The sequence below is a fragment of the Drosophila sechellia genome, chromosome X, assembly GCF_004382195.2.
Source record: "Drosophila sechellia strain sech25 chromosome X, ASM438219v1, whole genome shotgun sequence".
Classification (NCBI taxonomy): Eukaryota; Metazoa; Arthropoda; class Insecta; order Diptera; family Drosophilidae; genus Drosophila; species Drosophila sechellia.
The window spans coordinates 145718-171212 of record NC_045954.1 but is presented as its reverse complement, the minus strand read 5'-3'; the positions used below and the strand labels follow the sequence as shown (position 1 = coordinate 171212).

Below are 25495 nucleotides of genomic sequence, written 5' to 3'. Positions count from 1 at the left end.
GGCTCATGTGAGTACGTAAATAATTGTGGATTTGGATGAGTGTATAAGTGAGTTCTTTAAGTGCGAGTGTGTGCGGCTGCAGTCTCTATAGAAGTTACAAAAGGGATCATGATCCATCTTTCTATCTCTCTCACTCATTGCCAAGGACCGGTTTTGTTTTACCCTTTTGCAACTTTATAGAAAGTACGGGCTCGCAGCTTATTTCCTTCTTGTTTTCATTTTTCCGTTTACTAATTTGCAACGAAAGTGTGCTCCTCTGCGATTGTGTCTCTACTACGACCTTTTTTCTTTTCTTTGCTCTCTAAGAATTTTATATTTTATGCTTTAAGTCTAAATAAATATTAAAAAATAAATTGTATTTTAAATTAATAATTTATATGAATATCAAAAAAAAAAAACAAAAAATTATACGGTTGTCTGTAATTTGTGAGTGAGCCAAAGACATTGAAATATATGTGTGTGTGTGTATGAGAGAAAACGGAGAGAGCGTATGTGAGTGACAATCGTGTTGTGTACTTTCTTTTTGTTTTCTTTCTTTTTTTCCCTACTTTTTCTTGATCCTTCAACTTATGCTACGATCTTGTGGGGCTGCATCCACTTCTTCATGTAGTAGCAGAATAAAGTTGAAATGTAAAGCAGGATCATCAGCGCGCAGGTGACCGCGAGAGCTAGGACTGATGTCTTCGTGGGGCACGGCTCGATAATGGTAACAGTTTTGTCTAGATGTAATATAAGGTACGTAAGGCGCTGACAAAACGATTTCGTTTTTTCACACTCACCTTTGGCGAAGTCTGTGCTGGGATCTGCCTTAAAGAACTCGCGCTTTTCATCGCCGAAGTCTAAAACGAGGATCTCCTGCGAGATGTTCATATCATCCTCGCTCTTGGTATCGTTGCTGTAAAAAAAAACATTTTTAATGTGAAGTTGCATACATTTTAGTTCATAAAAAATTTAGCGAATAATTCCTAAGTTCCCACATACCTCTCGATAGAGCGACGACGCCGTCTGCCCAAAGATTCGAATGACTCCATGTTCCATTCGCACACAGCCGGCTCACATGGACCCAAGCAGTACTTGACATTGCATTGGAAAATCACGCCGTAGCTCTCCGTGAATCGGAATGCCTCGTATGTAGATTGCAGAGCATTACCGTCAGCGGTGAAGCCGGGGAAGATGGTGGGATCAGTGGGGCAGCCGTCGTCGTCGATGATCTTAAAGCTGGTGCGGGCGTCCTTAGCCATAGCCACACAAGATCGAGCAAAAATGCCATAGGGAGCTATGCGTTATAGGTATTAATAAATAAAGCAGGTGAGGAAAAGCCACATTAATCAAAACTTACTGTCTTCAGGAATCTCGATGCGGAAATTAAGTCGATCTCCAATACGCACAGTCTCCACCTCACGTTGTCGGGTGTCCAGGATGCGGATCCTTGGTGGTGGAGCCTCCGGAGACGAATTTATATGGATCATCTCCGGGTCACGGATCGGCATCATACCGAAGGTGATATTCTTTGAGCTCATATCGTAAGTGCACTTAACCTTATAGATCTTGTCGGCCTTGGTCATTACCACGCTGTGATGCTGCAAAACCACTGTGTTGGAGTAGACACCGGTCTGGATAACGCGAATATGTCGTTAACATATTAAATCGTTCATATGATTAATAACTCATTTACCACACTTTGCGTGTTACAATCCTGTCCAGCCATGGTCAAATCCAACCGAAAAGCATCTGAGTTAATAACATCGATGTTGCAGGTCTCCGAGCGTCCCAAAGCATAAATGCGTCCATTGAACGGCTTGTTGGTGCGGACCTGCACGGCAATTCTAGTGTCCTTGCAGTGCACAGAAACTTAGGGAGGAAAAGATACTATCAGCTAAGCATGTCTTAATATATTTAAAAAAGCTAACCATCATAGCAAGTTCCGGTCTTGTCACAATTAACGTCATTGCGGGTTAAGTTGGTCAGGTTGGGATCTTCAATGGTGTCTAGGCTAACGGGTAGAGTATCGATTTTATCAAGAGTTCCCGGTGGTGATCCAGCTCCCAAACCGGCGGCCTTCTCGCACTGATTTTCAAAGTACTGACCAATGGGCTCACCATGATCGATCAGTGGGCGCTCATGGTTCAAATACGTGGATGGACCATCAGGCAGGGTCTTATGATCCAAATGATATAGCCTACAGTTGTACTGGGATCCTTGGGGTTGACCCAGGTACAGGAAGGAGCGGCACAGGAACTCAGATTCAATTTCACATGCCAAACGGCAGGCGGATTCTGAGGTCACTTGGAGTTCCTTGTCAGTATAGTAGTGCAGACCAACGTATTGAGCCACCTTCTCTTCGGAGACCCCCATTTTTTGGGAATTGCCAAACGAACGATTATTTTTACAGGCCTGAACCGGCTTTAAGCACAGATTCTCAAAGTAATCCGTACCCTGAGCATCCACTAGTTGAACAAACTGTCCAGAGCTGCGTCTATCCGAATCACTGAGCACACACTTCATGTTGTTATAATCATACTCCACAGATCGGCATACAAATCGCCTTTCGTTGAGGCAAGCTGATAAACAGGCCTCTTTTGTACTGGTGTATATTAGTGCATTGTCCAGGCCGCGGATCACCTTGTTTGGAACCCTCTCGAAACTCCACGGTCGGTGGCACACATTCTCGCTGCGCAGCTGCAATTTTACCATGTAGTACATGTTTGCGCTTCTTTGCGGAGCTGCCGAAGGATTGGCTGCGGAGGAATCGTTCTGCAATTGACAGTGGGTCTCTTGCGAAGGCGACAAAGGGTTAACTACAAAACTAAAGGCCGCCGCTTGGCAATCTGCCTCCTCGCGACACCATCCTTGACACTCATAGAGTGAAAGGTTTTTCACGCTGTAATACGTGTTGCCCGGAAAATCAAAGTCCGTTAGCTTTTCAAATGCCATACGGGCATTGATCTGTTCAGGCAAAGTCACCAGGACGACCACCACGGCGCAGAGAAGTAGGGGGCCCCTGTGCATCGAAGATCGATCACCTTTACTTTGGGTTGACTGCATTGCGATCTGTAAAATGAAAAATGTTGGGCTTAAACGGATCTATAAAAAACAAGAGAGAATGCTATAGTCTAGTTTCACGACTATCAGATACCCGTAACTCATATAAATGATATGAATATTAAATAAACAAATAATTTTAATTATCATTTTATTCTCAACATTAAAGCTTTTTTAGTTCCACAGATCCCGACGTTCATACAGACGGACACGGTCAGTTCGACCGCCTATCGATCCTGATCAAGAGTATATATACGTTATATGGTTGAAAACGCTTCCTTCTGCCTGTTACATTCTTTTCAACGAATCTAGTATTTCATTTTACTCTACGAATAACGGGTATGAAAATGGGGAATATTTTACATCGAAAAGGAAGATTTTTTACAAAATATGTTGTAGAACTGAGTTCTCTTGTTCCCATACATTTTTTATTCCCCAATGTTAAGTAATTGGTACTGCTGCATTTTCTCACCTTTCTGGACACAATCCCGACTCTTTTGTTTCACATCTCTCAGAGTGCTGATAGCCTTCACTTATATGGTGAATCCATAGATCAAGAATGGGGATTATACTTAATGGAGGGGCACAGTAGTTAGTACCTTTTGTTTAACGTAGTGCAGTGACTACTACTTCCGCCATCAGACTGACCCATTACACGCTTAACTAAGCGCCAAACCACTGAACCACCGAACCAACAAAATGTAAGCCTCAATAACTCTTTTCCCCTTTTTTATGCACAGCTAAAACAGTACTTTGACTCAAGTAATTGCACCAGACATCATCCCACATCCCCGACTACATAAAACTCTAACCTTCTAGAGACTTAAATGAGCTGAACGCGGGGAAAAGAGATTCATCTTATTGCCAAGGTGCGGTTAGAGCTCCAAACAGCCGACTCTATTTCGCAAATTCTATTATTTGGACTACCAGCAGCAACTCCAATCCAAGTCTCTGGCAAAACAACTTTTTAGCATTTTTGTGGTTTCCGTTGGTGCAGGCAGCAGCAAATTGCTTTTTGCGGGCAAATAGTTAATCTTCATCATCAGAAATCCCAACCAATTAAGTTCGGATGATGCCTATTGCGGTTCAGGGGATGGACATTCAGGTGTACAAGGAACTTTTGGTGCAATATGGAACATTGTCATTTGCAAATAAGTCGGTGGTCTTCAGTGTGGGAGCGAAGATAGTTATCATATGTTAATTCTGTACACGTAAGCATAAATTATAATATTTATAATTAATAATTTGGTTCTCACGCAGCATTATTCATTTAATGGTCTACAAATTTGCTTACCTATTAAGCAAATATTCAATTGCCAACCTTAGGGACAAAATCAAATTGATTCACACACACCAAGTCATGAATTACTTTCCAGTCTGGTCAGTCTGTCTAATGCCAATGACCACCGTTTTCCTATGAAATAGACTTGTGCGGAGGCATTAGCATCTGGGCAGGTATATTAACAATAGGAATTCTACTAACAAAATCCTTAAGCTATACGGAACACTCAAGACCAGGACCTTGATTGCAAGTAGTCCTCGGCACTGAGTATAGTATACGAGCGGATAGTGGCCAAGAGCAAGCCGATACCCAAAAAAAAAACAGTTGGAAACTGTTAAAATAGTTTTTTTCAGGAATTTAAATTGGGATCAAGTCATGTTTTTCAATATAAGATTAAATTTTTTGTGTTACATTTTTAATACTCTATTATAACACATAACAACTATTTCTTCCTGTGCATAGAGAATTTGGAATGGAACACGATGTCAGAGCAACGAATTCTTTTTTGCCAGTGTCAGATGTTGCCCGATGTCGGCCGGTCCGATTGCAGCAACATCGACAACAACAGCAGACAAGAAAGTTTCTCCAAGTTGTACGAAATAGGTGGCAAAAACAGCGAGGAATGCCCGTTGAAGCTGCAACATTAGATCCCCTCGAAAGCACAACTGCGAGAGCGACCAGAGCATCTGAAACAAGAGCAATAACAGCCGCTGCAGCCAGCAGCACTGCTAGCAGCTACCCAATGGGAGCTATTTGTCGTTGCACCAGCTGCAACACGAGTAGTTTTCTGCAGCAGCAGCAACATAAGCGGTTGCTTTCTTGTTGCTTGCTTAAAAAATGAAAAAGAAAACTATATAGTCGAGTGCTATGACTATTAAATACCCGTTACTTAACTAATCAATTTTAAAACTAGAACAACTTTGGATGTATGGGGCAAATGTACATATGTAAATCGCTCTTCCAATCCGCAACAATGCGATGGCCTAAGCCATGTCGATGGCCTTTTTTGTGGCATTAAAGTGAGTGAGGCAAGGGTAAGCAAACAAATTGGACCGCTCACCAACAGATGCATGCACGGCGGGCATGATTGGGTCAATATGGGTGATTGTAAAAATAAAAACAAGAGGGAATGCTATAGTCAAGTTCCCCGAAAAAATAATCCCATCTGCATTAAGAAATTTTGTCGTGTAGATACCACATCTGAATCCACAATATAGATTAAGTCCTACAGTAAAAGATGACAAATAATTTTGAGTGTCTAAATATTTCTTCGTTTTGCTTACTGTAGGTATGGTATAGAGTTTATAAAGTTTAGAAAGGTCACAACTCTACAATGAAAACTGTTCCGTGTTTACTACGAATTATAATTATATGGTAGAGTACTGGAGATCGATGGACTGTAGGACTGTTTCTCATCAGCTGGTGGTTGGGCCATCTCGTCTTCTCTGCTGTTCTTCGGTTTATTCTTGGGGCCAGTGGCGCGTACTTGACTACCCAGTAATCAAGAAAATTTGCAGTTACGACAGAGATCGCGAAAAGAAGAGAAGAATGAGAGGAACGGGAATGAGATGGAATTGAATCGAATCGTATATGAAGGGGAAGAGAGGTCTCTCGTACAGTGATCTTTGAAGGGTTATTATTAGACGCGCCGACTTTTACCATCTTAATCTATCCATTCTTATTCTTGGTTAAGACCCCTAATTGCAACACAAGGGGAAATCGGAGAACAACGTACATATGCATGGGCAGTTACAAATAATAATAATGGAATAATTTTAGAGTGTATGCAAAAAAACACATCAAAGGGACAACGGTCAGTGAAAGTAGCTTAGCCAAATATGCAATGAGAGACTGCCAATTCCAAGAGCATCTAAAATATCAGTCACAGGGACGGCAGTTTAAGGCGTGCGATAAGAGTGCCAATTTTTTAAACAGACTTGCAAAGACCTCACCTCTAGAATTTTCATATTTAAACTTAACTTTCTAGCTTGAAAAGTTCCTGAGACCTTCATACGGATAAACCGACGAACAGACTAACGGACATGGGCAGACTGTATATATACACTGTATATGGCGAGAAATGCTTCCTTCTACGTATTGTATACTTTTTATACCAATTGACTCCACGGGTACGTTTTTCCCTTTTCTTCCCTGTTCCAATTTTCTTCTGCAAAAGTATCTACATATCGTTTATACTATATTAGATCAAACAAAAACACCTCCTGATGAGGTAAAAACATATGACAATCGCTTGATTAAAGATTGGATATCAACTTACATATGCGAAAAACGATTTTGCACTTGATATATGACTATAACTATAAGAAGTTTACTCATTCGACAGGCTTCATTAGAAAATGACCGGGTCGACAAGTAAATATTTTAAAAATTCTTTCTCGATTTATTTACGTTATGGTGGCACCTCTCTCCCTTTATTTTGCAATTATGTAACTTTCAATCACCCGTTGTCTTATAGATGCCGTCTGCAAATGTGCAACCAAGTAAAGTTGAAGCACCTGGCATGAACTATGCGTGCCGCAACTTACCTTTTTTTATGTATTTTTTCTATCTCTATGTGTATATTTATGTATATATGATAATGCTTTTTTAATAGATGTGCGAAGGGGCAATAATTACTATCGAACAATGGAAGTGGTGGCCATCTTTTCCGTGGCCAGCTGAATTTACCCAAGAGTTTCCCCATTTCCCAGGGCATTCTCATTCCTACTCTTAGTTAGTGCAGTTAATCCAGTTTTTAATTTTAATTAATTACTTTTAATCGTTTAAATATAGAAAAAAAAACTATTTTGACATTGTTGTTAAACTGGAGTTGTAAAGTTTAAAATCACTGCCTCATTGCTGAAAAAAGGGCAAACAAAGATCGTAATAGTAGCAATAAGACAAAGGCGATTGCGAATTTTCACAATATTCTTAAGGTATGGGCAAAATAGTTGCAGCTGCTTTTCTCTTCGTTTGGTGGTTGCCCCTTGTTGTCATTTCTTTTGGTTAGAACCGGATATTTATTGCATAACAAGTCAGCAGAAACGATATCCCATTCTGGAGAACCTGCCTCAAGGTTGATGCAGCGCACACATAACAACATGTGAAGAGTTATTTAAAAGTGCTGCTCAATCGCCGATGAAGGCAACAAGATATGCAATTTAGAAGTCTCGGGGAAGCCATGGATGGCACCCGGTTCAAAACCTTGTAGTCAGCCGATGTAACGTGCAACATTCAGCAGAATACAAAAAGAAATCCAAAGATCCCAAACATTACTTCGCCAAGGTATATATGTACATATAGATTTTTTTTGTTCTATTTTAGTTATCCCACTCCAAGAGAATAGGAGCACATATACTCCGTCTTTGGCCTCACTCATTTTGACATCAATAGCTTTTTCGCCAGAAACTACTGAAAAACAAAATGGGAACATAAAACGGATGAATACCTAAATAGGTAAAAAGAGACTTAGAAAATTGTAAGAATAAAATCTAAAATTAAAAGCCTTTTCAAGTATAATCACTTCTGAAAATTTTTACGAATCTAAAACATGAGTTCTCCCCCAGCTTTTCTAGTATCTTTGATACATTTTTCGAACAGTGTAGCAAGTGGGCAAGAGACTTTTTATTCTTGGAATCAGGATGGGATAGAGGGCATTTTGGTCTCGGGTCTTTCGCGGAAGTTAAGCAACAAAAGCTATTAGCCAAAGAGAATGGGAATGAATTCAAGTTGGCTTGAAAGACGGATATGGGAAGATAGGTTTGTAGAGAGAGGCTGAGAGTCAGAAAACAAAGATGAGAATGAGGAGGAGTAGAGAATTGAGGTTGGCAACAAAGAGCAGGAGTCATTAGAGGCGCATTTGAGGCCTTGGAATGTGTCTGATCCGAAGAAGCCCAAGTAACTCTCTCTTGGAAGACCGAAAGCTGAAAACTTCAACCTCATCTGCAGCTTTAAAATCAGGTTTCTAGTGGCTGGTTTAAGAACGTTGCATGATTTATGGCAATTATGAGGAACAACCACGCTAGAGAAAATATTATGATGACACAGGAGAAAGGAGCAGAAAACAGCAAAATCCAAGCGCGAGTTTTAAAATTTTACAAGTAATTGCAATTGTGGGACCTAAGATGTAGGCATGGTTAGGAAAATTAGCACTGGAATGCCCGATGAATACAGAGAGAAATCCAAATAAAATAGACCTTATAAACGAAGTTACCCAACAGATGGGTTGGGAATCTAATTGGGTGAACATCGTTGTTCTACGTTCCCCGGTTAGTTTTCTAGTATGCTGCATTAGCCAATTATTTTTGGCTCGTGCTCATTATCTTATGTCAACATGTGCAAACACATCTGCATATGGATAACATATTAGGATGTAAGCCTGGCGGCAGACAAGCCCGGAATCACAATCGGTCAGGATTGAAAATAGTTTTAGCTTTAAAGGAAAACAAGGCACACAGCTGGTCACGTCGCCCTATTTTAATACCCGTTACTCGTAGAATAAAAGGGTATACTCGATTCGTTGAAAAGATCATATGTAACAGATAGAAAGAAGCGTTTCCGACCATATAAAGTATATGTATACATATATTCTTGATCAGGATCAATAGCCGAGTCGATATGGCCATGTATGTCTGAACTCGGAATCATAAAATCTAGAAAGTTGAGAATAAATATTCAGATTTCAGAGACATAGACAAGCGCAAATTTGTTTCCAAACGTGTGGGTATGACATCTGATAAATGTTTTAATATATTTTCAATTTTTTATTACTCTAGTTTATTTCTATAGATTTTCCAAAAAACTTTTTTGCACGCCCACAAACCGCCCGAAACTGCCTCGCTCAGACCTTTGATATTTTTTTTCAACCGATATTCTGGTTCGCACTTCCACTAACTGAGTAACGGGTGCCTGATAGTCGGGGAACTCGGGCAACTTGCACAGCAAGACAAAGAGGATATAAAATTAATTGAATGCCAATGTCGGTACTGACTTAAAAATATTATTAGTTTAAATGGTCTAGAATTGGCTAGATTGTTTAATTTCAATCAGTGTCAAATTAATAATAATAATACTGTTCATTGAAGCTAAGCTTCATTGCTGGCTAACGGAGAAAAACTACGTCAAACGATACTTTTGTCCCGCTGCTAACTGTTAATAGCGATTAGGCCAAATTACCATTAATTATGGACTATTATTGGAAAGATACCAGCGTCGAACTGAAACGCTATCGCGAGGTAAATGCAAATTTTTGCGTTGCAGGTGAAAATAAGATTCATTCGAGGAAGAAGAAGATAGATAAACAAGTCAAACAAAAACATGACGCCCAAAAGAATTCAGCATGCTAAGTAGGTCGGACGGGCAGAGCTATTTTTTTAAGTAGACTATAACCGCATGCGAATGCGAGCCGTTAGTTGACCTGATTACTTACCATTTGTATGAGCAATGGAGTAAGGTTGCGGCCTGAGGTAACCATAATTTTACTGATACAAAGTACATATATTTCTTTCCGCAAACAGCACAAACCACTTTGCTAAAAAATACATTTGAAGCTCACCAATGACAAGTTAATCTATGTCAATTCGTTGTTTTAAAAACCACCGACAAGTTTCGATCAAATAATGCATGTTAAACTTTATCACATTTTACCTAGGTTTTAGAAAACTTGGGTATCTGAAAAGTGGTTTGCCAACCTTCGAAGCTTCCTTCTGCCTTCTATTTTAATAAATCACACCCAATAGCTGTATAAGAACTTGAGTGCTGGGAAGCGCGTAAAAATTGGTGCATGGGACGGGAACGCGGTTACTTGGACACATACACACAAATCTATCGTGAATACCAACATTTCACTAGGGGCGGATTCAGTTTTGGAAGAACATTGTGCCGTTTCGGCATTTGAGTTGGGTTAGACGGATATTCAATTGGGCTTACTTCTGTCTGCCGATCTTTGACATTTGTTCACCTGAATGTTGTTTCTTTTTGAGACTGGGAAGCTTGGAATATTTCCATTTCACAAAAGGTTTATTTTTAGGCGTACATAGTTAGTATTCGGACAAAAAACGATCGGATCACGGCAATCAGTACCTAAACCCTTTTTGTTATATGAAACATTTTCACTTCAACTATGTTCTATATATATTATATTTTATGTCTAGAATAATCATTAAATTTTCTTGTTTTCCGGCGACCTAATCCAAAATAATTCCAACTGTCCTACCACAGTTCACCTCCCAACTACGTGCTTTGTCAACATTTTTCCACCACATTTGTAGCTGGAAATTTTTTTCCGTTTCATTTATTATGCTCACCGCTGTTTGCACGACCTAAGACAATCTGGCCTAGAGAGACCGCTGAGTACAAAATTTCCAACCGAGGAACAACCTCATTCACATGCCACTCAGGCTATTTGGATTTGAAATTCGATTTGGCGTTGGACATGGCCAGAGGAGGTGCAGAACGGGAGGGGATGGTTGGATGTGGTGAAATCGCAGGAAGCCGACATACGACCGCGATCTTCAAGAGCTGTAACTTTGGGCCTAACAGTACAACAAATTTCTTCTCTCTTCATTTGTAAATAAGAGAGAACGCTTAAATCGGGCTTGTCGTCTATTAGATACCGGAACAGAAGGACGGAAATAGCAATATATACCCGGCTAGCGATCTTGATCAAGAATATATATTCTTTATAGATATACTAGCTTTTTACTTTACGAAAGGCGAATATGGTACAGGTAAGAAAGAAATATTAATATATCAAATATGTAAGGCTATGTAGATTTTCATTAATATAGAGTGAGTGGGTTTGTTTTATAACATCGGACGAATTTTGAACTAAAATGTTTATGCTTAGCAGAAAATGTAGAAAACATTAATTTGCTTATGTCGGCAAAATTGCTTGCAGTGTATAACAAATTTGACACAATATAAAAAATATATATGTATACGCCGTCTCTGTATTACCAGCAGCCGATATAGCCATGTCCGTTTGCAGTCCGTCCGTTTCTACGAAAACTAGTCTCTCAGACTTAAATTTTTAAAACTGTCTGCATAAGACTTTCCCAAAAATCTTTTTATTGCAGATAGTATATGTACATGAAGGTCAGATGTTACTGCATTAAACCAAATATGTGTAAATATATATATTTTAATATAAATACAAACAGTCGAAAGCCTTAGTTGTTAAAATCCATTATTTGGCTAATCATAGAAAATTATAGAAATGTAATTAATTAAAATAGAAACAAATAGTCAAAATACTTGGTTGTTAAAAATCCATTATTTGGGTAATCATAGTAAAATTGACAGGTTTCGTATACTTTATGAAGTTGAAATCGTTTTCATCCACTAATCACATATTTTTCAACGAGAACAGTATACCCTATAAGTCAAAGAATATCATGTATGTATAAATACAAAAAAGAAATCAGAGTAGACCTTTTCAGTTAGCTATACACATATCGATAAGCATGTTTTGCCTTGGTTCGTGAAAGCGTGAGCGACATGCTAAGAATTCAATAAGTTAAATACAATAAATTTGGTGAAAGCGAGATCTTTGGTGCGGAAAAGTGAGGATTCGTTGCCCCCAGCAAAAGGTGTGTTGCTGCTTGGCCTTGCCTCCGCCACTCACAATTCCGTCATCGTTTTTCTTTCGGACTTTTCTATTGATCTCATTTCGCCGAAAAACTGGTTGTAATAAAACACTCACAAAAAAATTGACTTCTATTAAGACAAAGCGTCTTCAAGCAAAACAATAACTAAAAGTCAATAAAATGTTTGCTTCCTTACCTGATTTCTTTTTCGATTAGTCTTTTGTTTAACGTCTTCTACTGAAAGAACAAACAGAAAGTAATAGTAAGCAGACATAGAAAAAAATAAAGAATAATTTGATAAGTGAGTCAAAATAAATAAATGTTATACAATTCCAATGCTTAATTTAAAGAATTTTAATTTTATCAATGAAAAAAAGAAAAGAATGTATATATGCATGTTCATTAATAAAATCAGACAACTGCAATACGCGTTACCATATGACCAATAACAATATAAAATGTATAATTAACATATGTTTGTGCTATGAAAAAAGTGTTATGAAGATAGCAAAAACTTAACTTAAACTTAATAAATAGTGGACCTTATGATCTTCTCAAAACCCATTGACTACAACATGGGTTTGCTTGCTGTAACTAAAACTGGAGACCAAAATAAGAGGTCCCTGATTGAAATTTCCATTAGGGAAAGCTTGCGCGATATCTTTGTTCTTTGTTGTGTTGGCTTTTTTAAAGTTTAGCTTTTCTTTGTTGTTTCGGCGTTTGCGTGTGTGCGGGTCGGGTATGTATACGTATGCCTATATAATGACATCAGATCTTATGGCTCCTTCGGTTTGGGTGTTTAACTACAATTTGAGTCACGTTTCATTACTCGTGATGCCAGACAGTAATCACTTGATTTCACAAGCGGCTTTTTTGTCCCAAGAAGTGGCTAGTTGCCAGTTGCTCTTTGTGTAGCCGTTCTTGCTGCTGCTGCTACCACCAGATGAGACACGAAAAGCCGGCCAACTGGTTGGTCAACAGACCTTGGCCAAATGGTGCTACTAAAAGAAGCAACAAGATGGCAAACAAATCTTGTTAGGCAAGTACAAAAGTAAGATCACGGTAGCAACAGCTGGAACACGAATTTTTCAATGGACTGTGTTATTTAGGGTTCATATATAAAGCTTCGTTTTAAAATTGTCGGGACGAAAAAAAAATTTATTTGTTTACAAAAATAAAAATCAATAATAAGTTTTTTTTTACTTTGAAAATTAAAAATAATTTTACAAAAACACCTCGATCGAGGCAAAAAACAAGGGACAAACGAAACTTCAACTTACAAAAAATCAGATAACATTTTTTGTAACTAGACTTTAATTAGTTCTTGACATATCAATACACCATATAAATTTTCTCATTTAGTTAAGTTACCACAATTTGGCTTTATCTCGACCAGCCTTTAAATTTCAAATACCAAAAACCATTATAATCCCTAAGATCCGTTGCCGCCATGATTTGGTTTTGCACTGAGCAGCTATGTTTTTTGTTGCGTTTACTCTGCTCGCACAATGTTGAGAGCAGAAAGAACTAAAAATAGAAAGCACATGCCTGTGTTAGTAAATACAAGGATAAAATACTTAAGGATATACATATGTGTACACATACACATCGGATATGGCTGTATGTGCACAAAAGAGCCGCTGGCTTTTGAATACAGAGAGAGCCTGGAGCCAGGTCTAAAAGCTGCACGAAAAAATCGTGTTCATAAAATCGCATCTTCGTACTCTAATGTTTTTGGATAAAGGCACACGGCAGGATCGAATCCGATAGCGACCTGACCAAGAATATATAGGATCGTCTACTGATTACATACTTTTCATCAAATTTGGTATACAATTTAATCTGAAAGTAACAGGCTTAAAAACATTGCGGCATTGCATATGTAAAATAAAATATAAGTCGGCCTTTTTTGATAAAATAAAAAGAATTTGTTATGGCCCCAGATTTTCTTAGTGAACATGACGAACCAGTTCGTGCCCTCTGAGGATTTAATGTTGTCTATGGATTTAATTTGGTTTTATGCTGCGATCTCGTGACGCTTGTCATTGAACCACTTAAATGTGGAAAAAGAGAGGTTATAGGAGTAAAAGAAGAGAATAAAATTAGACCAAGGGGGGCCTGGGCTCAAATTGGCAGAGATGTCAGGAATAATTAATTAACATGGCTCCCCGGGCAGTCGCCATCGGATGCGGCCGATATATTGCTGTTGTTTATATTCCACATCATACGTGGCTACGATAGTAGCCAATGGACCCACCGCTGGCGTCTCCTGTGTACGAGATTTCTATGCTGAACGTTTTCCACTGTCTAATATTGCGGTTGCATTTTCATCGCCTCGACTTGGTTTTTTCTAATTTGCGGTTAACCGCAAAAGAAGGTCCAAAGAAAATTGAGCGAAAGACACAATCCATTTACATTTCTTGTGTACCTTTCTTATTTCAAAATTTGTATATTTTTGTAGGTTTACGAAAATTCTATAAAACGCTGTGCGTTCTTTTAAACCTCTTTTCCTAACGAATACATATAAATAGTCATAGTCGATGGATGGGTCGATTGAGTGTTTGAAAAAAAGACCATATAAATTGACATGTAGGCGATGGGTTTTCAGGTTAGTCGTGGAGTAAAAAGGTATACTTGATTCAGGAAGAAGAAGCGATTGATCAGGATTAACGGAGTTGAGTTGATCTGGCCGTGTCCGCATTAACGCTGACATCTTGGGAACTATAAAAGCTAGAAAGTTAGAATGAGACATGCAGAAAGGGAAAGTTTATTTCAGAAAATTGCACTCTAACGCGCACAGGCCGCAAGTTTATTATATTATTCTTCAAAATAATATTGAAATTACTCCCTTGCTCACCCACTAGCTGAGTATCTCAACTATAGGGTTTTTTCTTATTAGTTTTGCCTTTTATGAATTTTTAACGTAAACTCGCATTTCTTCACCTTTCTTCATTATTTAATTTTACATAGCGTGTACCACAGCATCCGATGCTATGCGTTCTTTTTTAACAATTAACAAAAAACTAAAATTTGAAGGCACAGAACGACAACAGTCGGCCAAAGTCAAGTCATCCAAGTCGGCCTCCACTTTCAAGTAGGTTAATTTTGACCGGTTTGTATTCTTGTTGTCTCTTTCTCTTTCTTAAGCGTTAGTAGAAAAACTTCTTTGTTTGTCTGTGGTCGCTGATGTTCCACATTGAGACTGCTGACTACAGACCACGCAGTTTTTTGACTAACCGAAGTCAAATTTGCTTTAATGCGGGGTATATGGTGCATGCGCTTTCCCTTTGATTTTTACTCGTTGAGTAAAAGGGTATACTAGATTCGCTGAAAAGTATGTAGCAGGCAGAAGGAACCGGTTCCACCCATATAAAGTATATATATTCCTGATCAGAATCATGAATAATCCTGATCATGAATATATGTACTTTATATGGCGGAAACGGTTCCTTCTACCTGTTCCATACTTTTCACACAATGGCAATCTTCTCAAGCAAACTTGCGTTGCACCTAATCTGCTTTCTTAATCTTTCTACCTTTTATAGACAGATGCACACATCTTTAATACTTATTTTCTTTGACTTTAAAAACTTGTCTAATTGATTGTTAGCTTACTTTTAATTGGTTTCTTATAATCTTAGACCCATAAATGAATGTTTGTCACCTGAAAAGAATGCCAAACAGTATTCAGCGTTATGGGTGTTTGTGGGCGTTAGGTACTTGATATGGCAAAACTTTGAAATACATCTTTTAGAAGGCGTCAAGGATTTAAAACGTTGGGGCGATCTGACTATGAATCTATAGTAAACTAATTCAATTGCAGAAGTCAATGTATTCATACGTTTTATAAGCCCCAAGCATTTTACCGTCATTCTAGATAACCAAGCCTTTACATTTTATTTACGAAACGATTCTGATCACTCAACGACTTCTTTTATGTTTTCTTTTGAGTACTGCTAAGATCTATTAAAGATACTAGCTAACATGGGATGGCTTGATATACTATTTGCGAGTACATAATGGGAATAAAAGAGAAATAGACCTTAATGACAGGACATAGCAATTCATTCTACTAAGTAGTTCAAGATGATCGGCCACAATTACAATCTAGTTGGTAGAGGGTTTAGGGGGGACGGATGGCAAAGGCTTATAACTTGAATTGACATAACGTTGGCTTTGGTCCACATTGAAATGGAAAAATCGCCCTTAGCACTAAAGGAATAAAAATCTCAAAATTAAATTTTAAATAATTTCCTTCACATGTTTGAGCTTAAGAAAAAAAAAGATTCTTTCAGTTTAAGTATTCGTATTCTATAAATTTTAAGCATTAACTTAGTCCATCTTTTATTCTTAGGACCAATAAAATTATAAATATGTTTCTTGTCTTGTTTTTGTCGAGCATTTGCCAAGTGCACTTTCTATAGGGGTCCGGATATTCAGTCGGTGGTACCTTAGTATTGGTCGCCACTTTAGCATAAAACATAAATAGCAATTACACTGAATCTTACAGTCTGAGAAACCAGTGGGCTGGATGGCCTGCATGAAAAATGCAAATGCTAGGCGATGTCGGTCTTTGTTTCTGGAGTGGCCAACCCATGTGGGGAGATCCATAAATGGCGATCCCATCTCAGACGATGATGATGATCTTTAGCCGAATTTGATTTGTAAAATAGCTACGGCGCCTTTTTGGAAACCTGATATGGGTCTGAGATCGTAGAGTGCACTTTTAACATAGTTGAAAATAGTAACAGCTGCAATGCAATAATTTTATATCCATCAGGATTTATTTCTATTCATAAATAAGAATTCCAGTTCTGTCCGTCTATTATGGTCTAATTGCTAAATTTGACTATATTCAACATTCTGATCATGAGTAACATTGTGTTACCCCTTCCTTCAAAAAGATTGCAAAAGGTTCAATAATTTTGTCTCAATTCTTTGTTGTAAAATATTAACATTGATTTAAGAGTTAGAGATTTGAAACTGTTGTCAAACGCGCAGTATGAATCTTGTGCCATTCATACTGAAAAATGGCACTGTTTTTAAAATCATTTAAATCAAAAAAGCCGTAGACAACGCTCTCATAACATAGTCATAAGCACCGTTTCATCAAAAAAATGTTTTCTCTGCTCTCTACGTCTGTCTTTACGTTCGTGCTCAGCTGTTTGTTATTTCTTTTGACGCTGTTATGTTGATGTTGCTTTATATTGCTGATTTACGTCTTAAGAAAATTTTTTGTTACAGAGGTCTTTAAAAAATGGGTTAGATCTGAGAAAGGGGAACCAGATGTGACGTTGTGTGACAATTTGTACCGAACAATGCCTGCTTTGTTGAACCTTTACTGTTACTTTGCTTGCCTTTTAACTTTTTGTTTTGTTTTTTTTTTTCATCTCTTTGTTATTATACCCGTTTTTTTTGTAGATTGAATGAGTATTCTAGATTCGTTGAAAAGTATGTAACAGGCAGAAGGAAGCTTTTCTTACTATATAAGGTATATATATTCTTGATCGGGATCAATATGATTGAGTATGAGTATAAGAGCAACTCACAGTCACACCCACACTTTTAGACCAACTTTAAATTTGTTTTAATTTTTTCCCCCAATTTCTACCGGTATTCAAAAAAATATTGGAGTTTCTGCATCACACGTCCAGCTGAGTAACGGGTATCGGATAGTTGAGGAACTCGACAAAAGCATTCTCTCTTCTTTTTTTCTCATTTTATTCCCCAAAAAATGTTGTTCACAAAAAATTCTATTTCCAGTCAAATCATCTTAATCGTTTTCATTCGATTTTCTTTTAGATTCTTCTTGTGGCCGTTTACAAGAGAAAATAGTTGAAATAGTTAAAAATTCAAGTTGTAGCATTCAGCGCTTCTCAGTGATCATTTTCTCTTCTCTGATTCTGGTTCCATAAAAACATGTTTCCTTTGGCATCTTTCAGCTGCGTAACGGTAACTACTAGGAGGTAGATACACAGATACAAAGATACACTACATTTGCTAATTCGACTTATATACATAGAATGTTAATGTACAGGCCCCCTAACACAGAACTATATAGCATGTTGCCACACCCACCTGTGGGTTAAAATCATTCGGGTTGATAATTTTCCAACGACGAAAAGATTTGCATGCAATATGCTGAGTAATTAAAGCAACAGCGAACGGCGAAAAGTCAGCGGTGTAACATGCTCGCAATTAAGGTGGAAAATAAATAATTAATTGACCGTATTGCTAGTCGCCATTTTAAGACACAAAAAACAAAATACTCCAAACACAAACGCGAATTAAAATAGCTTGAGAAAGCGAAGCAGTAACTAAAAATGTTCCTATTAAACTAAACGGCTATTTCTATGGAAAAGCAAGTGCCCTGCATGGCTGTATTTTTATCGTATTTTAGATTCCGGGGGAGCGTAAAATACAGATGGAGATAAACCTCATCTTCCAAAGGGAACAATCATTCGCGCACTCCAGAAACACACTTTCCATCGCTTTACCCTTCTTCAATAGCCATTTGCATACGCATGACGCTTGTAATTAACTCTTATTCGTTGTGAACTCATTAAAACAAGTACCAAGTATAGTGAACTGGAGCCCAGCCCACCAGAACCGGAAAATAAAGAACAGAGAACAAGGTGTATGAACCTTATCGGCGGCACTCACGCACCCAAGAAAAACTCATGTCTTACCCAACTTGTTTTGCCCTGTACGTTCAGTACACCGAAAAACAGTTGGAATGCGTCGAAGTGAGAACTTGAAATTTATAATAAAGACCAGAAAAACAAAATGAGAACACTTTCACACGTTCACCGGTTACATTTTTGTTTATTATGGAAATAAAATCTTTCTTTCAGCATCTGACCAATAATTTAAATTTTAAAGTTTTATTTACGCCGAAAAAAACACTAGAATGAAAGCTAGACAAGTCGAAGCTTACATACCCTTTACCCAAAGGTAAATATTTTGAAAAAAAGAGAATGGTAAAGTGAAGTTTATTCATGAGAAATAACAAGAAAGCTAAATTTTGTCTTTTTTTAAAGTTTGTTTAACCTGCAATAACAAGAATAGACCCTTTCGGTCTTTGACTTTTAAAAATTGGGAGATTACTTTGCGTAGAAGAAAACGGACATTGATATTAACTCGTATATTAGAATATGTCTCTTTTTACAAAACGTATGGTATCTTCAGAACGTGTTTTGTATTTAATGTTTGTACACTACCTCTTCATAGGTATTTTGACAATATTTTTTGTGTGTATGTACATACATGTAATACATGTAATTGTATCAAATCAAAAAAATAAAGATCCGAACACACATATCGTTAACTTTTTTTCGTGCCGCAACGAAACAGCTGTATGTGTTCTAACTAAAAATTATTTCGTTTTAATCAAAACGCGAAATATGGGTTTGGGCCCTTAAGCAAAAATAACCGTTAAAATAAGACAGATTCTTTAACGAGGTATTGGCTGCCTTTGATGTAGCACAGTTATTAGTGTTTTCGTTATATTTCCATAAAAAAACAAAAAAATTCGTTTGGATCGACGGCACAAGTGCTAGGTCATCGACGTCATCGTCATCATGATCACGCGTTTATTTGGTGATATTACCATCGATCAAACGATGGGCCCAATTAGATTTGGAACAGTTTTTGTGGTATTTTCTATATAGCAAGAAAATATAAAATACGAATGACCACAGACCCAGTTCCTAAGAATTTCGTTTCATAGGCCTCCACGCAAGTAAGTCTAAAATTTTTATCTGTAATAATAGTATATCTGCAAATGAATTCGATGCGCACCAGGATTTGGTGGTGTGAATATACCCTTAGAGAACAACTTTAAAAATGTCAATACCCTTAAACAGTTTACATAGCACCCTAGAAACCGTTTTTGCTGGATTTCGCCAGTCTAAGTACACAAAAGCCAATTTCTTCAGAATCCACTTGCGCCATCTTTCGTCATTAATACCCACTCCAGCTTGTATCGTTTCATCATTTTCTAACAGCCCCTCAAAACATCAAGTGTTTAATGAAAAGGTACACTCTGCCCATTCGCATAGAAAATTTCTAACTCCATTTGTGTAGTGTCATGCGTATGGGCTGAACAAGTGCCTCCAATTGAATATAAGACGACCCACATAGGTAATATGGGGAAGAGCAAATCTGTGCCAAGCCAAGCGGAGCAAGCCAAAAAGAAGGCCATCAAAGTGGGGCACTAATGAAATCTAAGATGCTAGTGCGGGAAGTCAAGAACACGATAAGTCTTGTTCACTATTTTCACTTTGGGCTTAGCTAGTTAGCGTTTAGTGTTAGATCTATGTTTTGCATTATTTTTTTTGTATACCCGTTACTCATAGGTATGCAAGCTTTAAAGAATACTAGACCAGTTGATTAAGCCATTTTAAACCTTTGAAAAAAAATTATGATAGTTTAGGTAATTCTCGCGCAACCCTTGCTTACATACCGCAAATACCACCTACAAACACGCAAAAACCGTCACAAATTTTTTTTTTTGTTATAAGGTGCTTTTAATGTCATTGCATGACCAATAACGTTTTTGCTTGTAAATGAATACATATCTACATACGTCGTTATGTAGAATATCACCTGGAGTATATCTGTAGGAAAAAATAGTTTAATGGTTAACGGGTATCTTACAGTCGAGATACTTGACTTCGGCGTTTTTCTTGTTTTTCTTTTCTTTTTGGGTCAACTTTGAACACGCATTGGAAAGGAGAAATGTGCCGAGTAAGTTGAGGGTTTAAAGTGGAAATCCGTCTTTAATGAGGAGAAATTTTTTCCTGCCTCCATTGATGGATTGCAAGACTGGTTTAATGGCGCTGTCGCTGATTTGCATCGCGGCAAGACATTAAATGATGTTGGATGCTAATGTCTACCCCTTGGGGTCTGCATTTCGGTTCTTTGATTGCCGTTTTTCTTTACCAAAGTGCCGAAGTTTTTTCTGCCTACAGGTTCTAGGTTCCATTTCCGAAATCACACTTAATGACTCCATTCCACTCCATTTCATATGTTCTGTATTTTCTGTTTTTTTTTCGATTCTAGTTCACATATTTATTAGTACAGTAGAGAGGTCACTCTTATGCCAGATTAATACGCTATTTCCGGAACGATAGAAACAACAAAGTTTTCATTCGAGCCGAGTTTGTTTTATTACTAAGAAACCTATTAATACAAACGCCAAGTAACTGGGAGCTCACTAGAAATGAGGATTGGGTTTTCTTGTTGTGTCCGGTATATTTTTCTGTTTCTTAAAATTTCCAAACGTTTTTCCAGCTTTTCTCTTGGCTGCGCTTTTAATGCGTTTCTCATGCTCTCTGGCCGTTGCTTTATTTTTTCTGTCCACACGCACAAGAACATGGGCCACTGCTTAATGAATGGGGTGACCATACCGCTGGGTAATAACGGTTAACTGCGTTAACGGCTTTACCAGAAAATCTAAAAACCGTCAACATCTTAGAAGCGAAGAGGTTACACCCCACTTGCCACTTAAAATTTCAGATTTACATAGTCTTTTATACAATTTAGTACCATTTTAAAGTTTCATTTTGCATAGTGTTGTCATGTATATAATTTGGTAATTCGAACAATCTTAAATTGTTCTATTTCTCATCTCAATTAGTTGGTCCCACTGAAATCCCCAGCAAAATATATTAGATGGGCATCCTATCGTAACTAGCAATGTATTCAAAATATTTTTTATTTTAAAAAATATTTATTTAAAACTATCATAATAAAAAATTACTTATACATATGTATGTATTCATTTTTCCTTTAATCTCTTTCAACGAAACTCCGATATCAGTTTCGTTAGCGTTTTCTTCTTTGCTTTTTAATTTTTTACCTTTCATTGGCCTGACAAATATGTGTATGGAATAGATGTAACAAAAAGGAACGTTACAAAAGTTCATAATTTTTTTTATTTGGCCGTTTACATATATGTGACAGACATGGCCGGATTAAATTGGCAAGTCAAGGTACTTGACTATACCGTTCGCTGTTTGATTTTATTTTAATTTTTGTACAATCTGTCTATTACTTTTAAATGTTTTTATTCACTTTTGTTGAAAATATATCCCTTTTATCTTTTTTGCCTTCGTTCCTGGTCTTACCTCTGTAATATATACGTATATGCTCAGTATTTATTGCACAAATTATCTGGCTCGTGGCCTTAATCCTCTAACGAATGTTTTTTAGTGTGTTTTGCACTTTCACAGTTTGTGTTTTGTATTATTATTGTGGTTATTCACTTGGGATGGTGTTCACTTGATAAAATCGCAGCTGCAAGGAGTGGAATTTTTCACACACGCGATTAACAAAAAAAAAAGAAGTACAGAATATTGCTACGCTGCTGATGCTCCGCTGGTGATTGGCGATGACCTTCTAGCTAAAAACTCGAGCGGTGCGAGGTGTTAGCACTTCAATTGCATCACGCGCAATGGCTGCTGTTGACGCTTGAGCCTCACTTTTATGCCTTTCTCAGCAGTCCGATCCATCCAAGAAGAAGAACCACCCAAGCCCATACAAAAAACCCGAATACGAATCCGACACACGAAGAGCGGAAAAGAACGGATGGAGAAAGCAGCAGCACAGCATAGCACAAACCCCATTTCCACGGCACTCACACATACACAAAACAGTGCACTCACACGCTTCAGCGATCGTACACTAAAACACAATACATATTTCTTTAATTTTCCATATAAGCCTGAAGATTAGGTGGATGTTGCAGTTTTGATGACAGTCAATCAATGTACAAAAATTACATGTTATAGCTTTTACAAAAATGTACATGTAAATCTCCTAAACAGGTTATCTAAGTCAAATCAGTTCTTTAAAAGCCACTTGAAAAAAGAGATAGAATAATAAATTGTTTTCTGTGTATTTAAGAAGTGAGAGACCGATTTGAAAGAAGCCCCTCGAATGTTTAAACTCTCTTTTCACTTGTAAGGTAAGCAAGCGGTGAGCTGGTAGGTTTAAAGGGGAATGGGTGAGGCTTTGTAGCATTGAACTTGAATGAGAGGCAGGCACAGAGCGACCTTCTTCTTCTTTTACAACGGCACCTGTTCCCAGAGTTATTTCTTTTTAGAGTGACTAACGCTCATAAACAAACATATGAAAATATTGTTAAATTCTGCTCAAGTTGAAATTAAACGAGTAACGGCTATAAATATACGTTGTTTATATTCTTCTGTAACTACATTTAGCAAGGTGAAAGCCCTTAGTTTTATTATTTATATTTTAATCTTAGAGTGTTTTATTTTAAAGATTTTTTATCATTTTACCTTTTTTTTGTTAATATAATATATATATAATAGAATATAACAGAATATATAATGTCCTTTTTTAGTAATTACTGGGGAAAATTATTCTTCCATAAGAAGGCTAATACAACACAAGTTCTATAAAAAGCTTAAAACCAGCCAGACCGATGTTTTTTGGGATGGCACTAGCATGAGCTCAACGCGCTCATTAAACTGGGTCATTATGGACAGATTTTGATCCAAAGTGCGAAACGGAATGAAGCTAAACCAAACAGCATTATATTTAAACTCGTTCGGTAAAAATGCTTATTTGGCGTTAGGAGCACATATTTGCATTATATGGTACATTATTAGACGCCAGAGCCGATAGAGCAGGGGCAATGAAGAACATCTACATTGGTAAAGCGAGATATAAAGAAAATAAATATTTAAACTGACTATTATGGCGTTGGAAAAGTTAGTAAACTGGGAAAATTATCTTGAAATTATTTATTTATATTTTTCGGTTATAGAAATCTTTGTCCAAAAATAATAAAAAAAAGCTTTTTTAATATTTAATAACGTGTAATAACTAAACATCTTAATGAAAATAAAATAAAATTGTATAATTCTTATATGTCCAATTATATTAAATACACAGGAGAAGAATACACTACAAGAAGATAGCACCCTCCCAGAGGATATAATGATTTCAGTCAAAAGTTTGCAAAGCAGTACAGAAGACATTTGCTACTATATAAAGTATATATATTCCAGATCAGTATCAGCAGTCGAGTCGATATCGGCAAATCCGTCTATTGGTTTGCATGAATCTTTCTCAAAAATCTTCCTTCATAGATAGATAGATAGAATGCTGTCGTAGAGCAGCCAAAGGAACAGACGGAATATAATAATAATATTAGCTTCGGCATGTCGATGTATTATATCATCACTATACATATATAATTTAAATATTTCTTTCTCTGTTTTAATGATTAAACAACGAGCAGTAGGAACTTATCCAAAGTCCCCCAACCTTTCAGGTGATTGGCCACGGTGTGATTGCCAAACTTTGTACAACTGCTAAAAGTGAGCGCTAAGAGTTACCTAGCAGTGAAATTTCATTCGCCTTTTCTTTTCCGCAAAATTACTCACTCCCCTTCTCAATGTGTTTAATTATAGCAGCACTTATAATTATAACAATCAAGCAACATGAATGGTTTTCAAAATCAAGCTTGAAAGAAATAGAAAATAAAAAATCCTGATAATCCGCATATCTATCCGTATGAGATCTCGGGAACCATTCAATGATTCATATATGATCCTCAGCTGTCTATAAGGGCGTGTAATATTTTGCTTTTGTGCATATTTCGCCTTTTCTAGGATTCAAAACTACAACAGAGCTTAATCTTGTCCTCTTAAGAAGAACTCACAGGATTAATGTAAGTTAATAATGCTTAAAAATGCCCACAATCATTGCTCATCTGCGTCGAAAATGGAATTTCTGTTTGTAGACCGCTTCCAGGTGTCTACTAAGACAGGGCTCAAGTCTTCCTCTGTCGGTTATCACTTTCTTTGCCATTCCTCACACCTTTGCGCTAAGAACCGGCTATTCCGTTTTTCCGAAAACAAAACGGCCAAAAAGCCATTACCAACACAATCAGGCATCGTGGCTAATTAGCGCCTTTAAAGGCAACGGAAAAAACGGACAAGCATGAATGCACTGGGAAAAATTAGGCTAAGTGGTTTTGAATATAAAAGGGATAAAAAAGGAAAACACCTAACCATTGATCTGTAGTGTAGTAATACTTCTGCTTAGAAAGTTACAATCAGTACTGGCCAAGCTTACAGGCATATTAAAGCCATTTACTTTCAGGGCTTACAGAGAGCGCGAAGAATACGCCCGAATGGTGGGCTGGGAGGATCAAAATTAAGGAACTGGGAATCATTTATCAAGCCTGTGTATAATCCAATACAAGTGATTAGCATGGATTAGGAACTTTGATTTATCTGAACCGGAGATCACTGAGAGGGTCTGAGTGGCAGACATGGACCATTTAGGAATTTTACCAATTTGTTTGGCCAATTATCTTTCTATTTTACATATCAATTCTTGGACAGAGTCCCACATGATGAAAGTAAGGATGGCAAAACTGTGATTGCAGTTTTACATTGATCCAATTATAATGAAAATTCCGGAGACATGCGAAGCGCACATCGATCATAATTTGCGACATGGTAAAAAAAATTTAAACGCAAAGAAAAATCAGCATAATATGAGGAAAAAGTGAAATGCCCTGGAATTCATGGAGGCGGGGCTGAAA

General features: G+C 37.4%; 1 protein-coding gene across 3 annotated transcripts; it reads right to left on the bottom strand.

The window, feature by feature from the left end:
- Nucleotides 1-547: 547 nt before the first annotated feature.
- LOC6620585 lies at nt 548-22370 on the bottom strand. Of its 3 annotated transcripts, XM_002044755.2 has the most exons (8): nt 22041-22368; nt 12107-12147; nt 1911-3051; nt 1676-1851; nt 1340-1613; nt 982-1276; nt 780-895; nt 548-719 (listed from the first exon to the last, which is right to left on the bottom strand). In XM_002044755.2, exons 3-8 carry the CDS (start codon nt 3043-3045, stop codon nt 568-570), a joined length of 2148 nt encoding a protein of 715 aa, XP_002044791.1. In that variant the 5' UTR covers nt 3046-3051; nt 12107-12147; nt 22041-22368; the 3' UTR covers nt 548-567. The 3 variants fall into 3 exon arrangements, with proteins under 3 accessions (XP_002044791.1, XP_032582236.1, XP_032582237.1); XM_032726345.1 differs by having other exon boundaries at nt 548-895; nt 22041-22370; XM_032726346.1 differs by having other exon boundaries at nt 548-895; nt 12107-12144; nt 22041-22370.
- Nucleotides 22371-25495: the final 3125 nt, after the last annotated feature.

What these genes read in the sequence shown, in the direction of transcription:
- LOC6620585 (XM_032726345.1), bottom strand. Translation starts at nt 3,045, where the DNA reads ATGCAGTCAACCCAAAGTAAAGGTGATCGATCTTCGATGCACAGGGGC. An exon ending in ATTGTAACACGCAAAGTGTG is followed by an intron (nt 1,614 to 1,675) that starts GTAAATGAGTTA and finishes CGCGTTATCCAG; the next exon opens with ACCGGTGTCTACTCCAACAC. An exon ending in CATCGAGATTCCTGAAGACA is followed by an intron (nt 1,277 to 1,339) that starts GTAAGTTTTGAT and finishes TATAACGCATAG; the next exon opens with CTCCCTATGGCATTTTTGCT.